Source organism: Poecilia latipinna, unplaced genomic scaffold, assembly GCF_001443285.1.
Source record: "Poecilia latipinna isolate Pla-1442-1.1 unplaced genomic scaffold, P_latipinna-1.0 Scaffold2116, whole genome shotgun sequence".
NCBI lineage: Eukaryota > Metazoa > Chordata > Actinopteri > Cyprinodontiformes > Poeciliidae > Poecilia > Poecilia latipinna.
The window spans coordinates 35,269-39,804 of NW_015114732.1; the positions used below are offsets into that span (position 1 = coordinate 35,269).

The 4,536-nt window shown below is 38.5% G+C and overlaps 2 protein-coding genes and 1 long non-coding RNA gene across 3 annotated transcripts in view; 1 reads left to right on the forward strand and 2 right to left on the reverse strand.

The window, feature by feature from the left end:
- Positions 1-4,536, reverse strand: part of LOC106936315 (zinc finger protein 70-like) — a 107,447-nt gene that overhangs the window by 33,820 nt on the left and 69,091 nt on the right. The window lies entirely within an intron of this gene.
- Positions 1-4,536, reverse strand: part of LOC106936317 (zinc finger protein 569-like) — an 88,344-nt gene that overhangs the window by 25,861 nt on the left and 57,947 nt on the right. Inside the window, exon 2 of the mRNA XM_015017217.1 lies at positions 3,651-3,887. Coding sequence (XP_014872703.1) covers positions 3,651-3,887 — 237 coding nt within the window. The remainder of the gene's footprint in view (positions 1-3,650; positions 3,888-4,536) is intronic.
- LOC106936318 (uncharacterized) overlaps positions 3,221-4,536 on the forward strand; it is a 12,877-nt gene continuing 11,561 nt past the window's right edge. Inside the window, exon 1 of the long non-coding RNA XR_001422108.1 lies at positions 3,221-3,284. This is a non-coding gene — a long non-coding RNA (uncharacterized LOC106936318). The remainder of the gene's footprint in view (positions 3,285-4,536) is intronic.

Below are 4,536 nucleotides of genomic sequence, written 5' to 3' on the forward strand. Positions count from 1 at the left end.
ATTTACATCATTAAAATCTTGAATGGTCAATTTCTTGCTAGAATTATACAGATTAATCACTGAAATCTGACCATTTCCTATCCAAATCTTAATTACCATTGATTCATAATTCTGCCCTATTGATTCCACTTTATATCTTAAACCATCTTGCACAAAAGTTGCCACTGCCCCACCTTGTCTTTCCTTTCTATCATTTCTAATTGATATATATCCAGGATTAATAAAATCCAATTGGGGCTTAAGCCAAGTTTCTTGAATGCAGATCAGATGAGGTTTAATTATCAAATCAGAAATGTATTTCTTAACCTCTAGAGTCTAGACCATTACTAATGAGACTTCTTGCATTCCACTGGACTATAACTAACATAGAGAAGGGCCACCACTGCATGACTGACGTTGAGAAGATTGCGTCTCATTCAGTTTTTCCTCAATTGATTCCCAGCTGACATTCTTAAAATCAAGATATTTTTGAGCTGCCTTCACAATTATTTGAATTTTTTCTGTTTTCCTTTGTTTGAGCAGTTCAATTTATAACCTCCACCATGAATAGAACACAATCCTCTTTCGTCTTGAGTAAAGTGTCATCTTTGATCTTGCTGCATTCCAGACAATCTGATCTTCCTTCTTCTACCCCTGTCATTTTCTTTGGTTGCATTACTGGCTGAACAGGTACTTTTTTAGCTGTTTCTGCATAAGTGGTCCCAGTAGTGATTTTAATTTTCTGTACTTCCTCAGCTCTTTTACAAGCTACTCATCCCCTGAAACCTGAACTATGCCCACCTCCACAATTACATTTCAAAGGAGCTCCTTCCTCACATTTCCCATACTCATGATCCCCAGCACAACTCCCACATTTCTGCTTCCCCTTGCATGCTGCCGCAACATGTCCAAACTGTTGACATTTAAAACACGACAGTGGCGGAGGAATAAATGGTTGAACATCTTAACTCATATATCCCACAAAAACTTTGTCTGGTAGAGTTTTTTCTTCAACCTTTTATCAAGATAGAAAAACCATCACTCCTTTCTCCATTTTTGTTTCTTTTTAACCGTTTGACTTCAACTACTTTCCCTCCTGACATTAGATTTAATGTCATCAACTGGCACATAAGGAGAAATACCTGAAATAACGCCACGCACATATTTCCTGTTATCTAGCATTCTCCACTTCACATTCTCACCTAGGATGTTTTTAATATTCAGTGCCCTTTCTTTTTGTTTAACATCATTACAAATGATCAATAAAGATCCATCTCTCAACATTTTAACATATTTCACTTTTCCAACAAATGAGTTGATTTCTTTAGTAAGTTAAATTGGATTCCACTTACCAAAGGACACACCCTCTTTGACCGATTTCACAACTATTTTAAATTCTGTCATCACAACTGTTTCTCCTTCAACCTCAGAAACAGAAGACTCTGTTTGTTGTTTTGATTTTTTGTGTTTGCACACAGCTTTTTGAGTATACCATATCCCTTCATTTTCCCTGCCATCACAATCCTCATCCATTTCCACATCACTTCCTGATACATCATTTCCCTCTGACATCTTTCCACCATTCACAGCCCGGCTGTGTCTTACCGCCACCAATGCTCTCAACCTCCTTCACAGGAGTCTGGCCCAATCTGCCAGCTTCAAAGTAATCCCAGGACGCCCACATGCGAGCTTATTCTTCTTCAATGTTTTTTTTTTTTGTTGGTTGGCAAAGAAGGAAATTTGGTGCAATACCGCCACCTACTGAACTGGAGTGTGGACAGGCGATAAACAGGGAAAAACATCCATCCATCCATTTTCTGTACACCCTTGTCCCTTGGTAGGGTTGGGAGGGGTGCTGGTGCCGATCTCCAGCCAATGTTCCAGGTGAGAGGCAGGGTCACCCTGGACAGGTTGCCAGTCTGTTGCAACACAGAGACAGACAGGACACACAACCATGCACACTCACACCTAGGAAGAATATGGAGAGGCGAATTAACCTGACAGTCATGTTTTTGGAGGAAGCTGGAGAGAACCCAGCATGCACAGGGAGAACATGCAAACTCCATGCAGAAAGACCCCAGGCATGAATCAAACCCAGGACCTTCTTGCTGCAAGGCAACAGCTCTACCACCTGCGCCACTATGTAGCCCTTCGGGGTAAAACAACTTCGTATTAATTCACAAGTTTTTATTTCGAAACAAAAGGTAGTCCATACCATTTAGACAAAAATTAAATACACATTTCAAGTAAAAAACGACACGTCACAAAGCAGATAATTATTCCAACTGTTAAAAAGTTAGAAATATATCTAATATATGTTGTAGCTGTCAGAGGTTTTTTGTCAAGTTCTTTGATACATCCAAGCGGCACATAAATTGATACATGAAATTATTCAGTAAAGCATAAAAAGTTGGTATGTTATTCATGACAAACAGATTTACATCTGAAAGTCAAATTTTGAGGAGGATTCAGGATTCTGAAAGCGTCCTGATTGGCTACTTTGTAAAAGTCAATCAGTGGCATGTTAAGTAACATGGCGCCTCAATATTTACACTTACAAAACCAGTTGAACTGGTTTTGAATATTCTAAATATACCTTAACAAATTTCATAGATATGCACCACAATAAAAAAGAAAATCCATAAATGGACAACCAAAAACAGTTGAAGGTCTAATGCATTTTGCAAAGTGAAAACAATACAAGAAAGGGTTTAATATTTCTTATAGTAAATCTATGTGGAAATTCAGTTTACCAGCATAAAAGAACACTTTTTTTTTCCATATTTCATGTGAAAAACCCAGCTTCTGAATGTGGGTTCTAATGAGAATAATTAAGTAATCAATTACAAAGAACACTTTATTTTTACAGGTTTGGCTTCAAAGTGGCCCCTGACCTGTATGGGTTTTCATGTGATTGCTCAAATTATTCTTTCGATAGAAGCTTTTTTCACAAGACTGGCATGAAAAAAGCTTCACAGTTGTATGAGTTTTCTTGTGACGATTTAAGTGACTCATTCGCGAAAAACTTCTTCCGCATGATTCGCATGAAAAAGGCCTCTCACCTGTATGAATTCTCTTGTGAACATTTAAGTGACTAATTGCACGGAAACTTTTTCCACATGATTCGCATGGAAAAGGCTTCTCACCTGTATGAATTTTCTTGTGGAGATTTAAAGTACTAACTTGAGAGAAACTCCTTCCGCATGACTGACATGAAAAAGGTTTCTCACCTGTATGAATTCTCTTGTGACAATTTAAATCTTTCATTACAGAGAAACTTTTCCCGCATGTTTCACATGAAAAAGGTCTCTCACCAGTGTGGGTTCTGTAATGGATTTTCAAGTTACACTTTTGTGTGTAACATTTCCCACAAATGTCACATTTGAAAGGTCTTTTCTTTGTGCCAGTATCAGACTGACTCTCTGACACAGAGCAGCTGCTTCCTTCCTGATCTTTGCTCTCAACCACTGGAGAGATATGAAGGGAAAGCTGCTCTGTTCTTGTCTCTTCTTCATTCATATCATCTCCCTGAAGAGTAGAAGTCTCAATCAAAGCAACAAACTGCTTCTGGACAAGCTGCTCTCCCTCCTGACTGCTGCAGAGGTCCTTCTGGTCCTGTCCAGATGGTAAATGTTCTGGTGGCTGTTGTTCATGTTGAAGCACTGAAGAATCTAGCTCCTCTTTTCTTACATATGTTAGTGGATATTCTATTTCCTCATGTTTGAACAGTGTAGGTTCTGGTTCCTCCTCTTCTATTTTAATCCATTTAGGTTCTGGTTCCATCTGTTCCTCTTCAGTCCACTGATGTTCTCCTTCTTTCTGGTCCTGATTGGACCTACTTGCCAGGCTCCAGACTTGTTGGATGGCAAAATCTTCCTCCTCATTGGAGACACTTGGCTGTTGGAGGTCTGTGGAAAAAAAGGATGACGTCATTAATATAATTTAATTGATGACTATCTCATGGATCAGTCTGGTTTTTCCTGGGGATTCTGGTCTGTAGGCATCATGCGGTAGGCATCAAAGAAATAATTTCCTATCATCAAAGTTGGAGACACCTGATCCATTTAACTTGAACATGTCCCACAGAACAAATCTGCAGCGACAGAGAGATATTTCATTAAACACATTTGAGAAATGTAGATTTGGAGAAAACCATTTGCATGTTTCTACTTTGACAGTTTCCCAGTGTCCCTGTAAAACTGCTCTGGGCCCCTGAACTGAAGAGATAACACTAAATTATTATTATTGTTATTTACCATATCTAACTGGTGCTTTTAACCAATTTTATTTATTTTTTACCTTTAACAAAAGAAAGACAAGAGAGCATTTTCCTAAGGCAAATGTGTTGATGTTCAAAAGGAACATCAAAACATCTGTTAATTAAAGGTCAATTAAAAATGAAGATGTAGCATTTTAGCTTCAGCTGAAGAGAGATAGGATTACAGGTTTGATCTGCTACATCAAGGCTGTGAACCTGCAGCTCCAGACCTGCAAGTGGCTCTGTGGCTCACTTAATATAAGAAACAATATTGCCCTTATTTGTTTCATTCCTTTCTG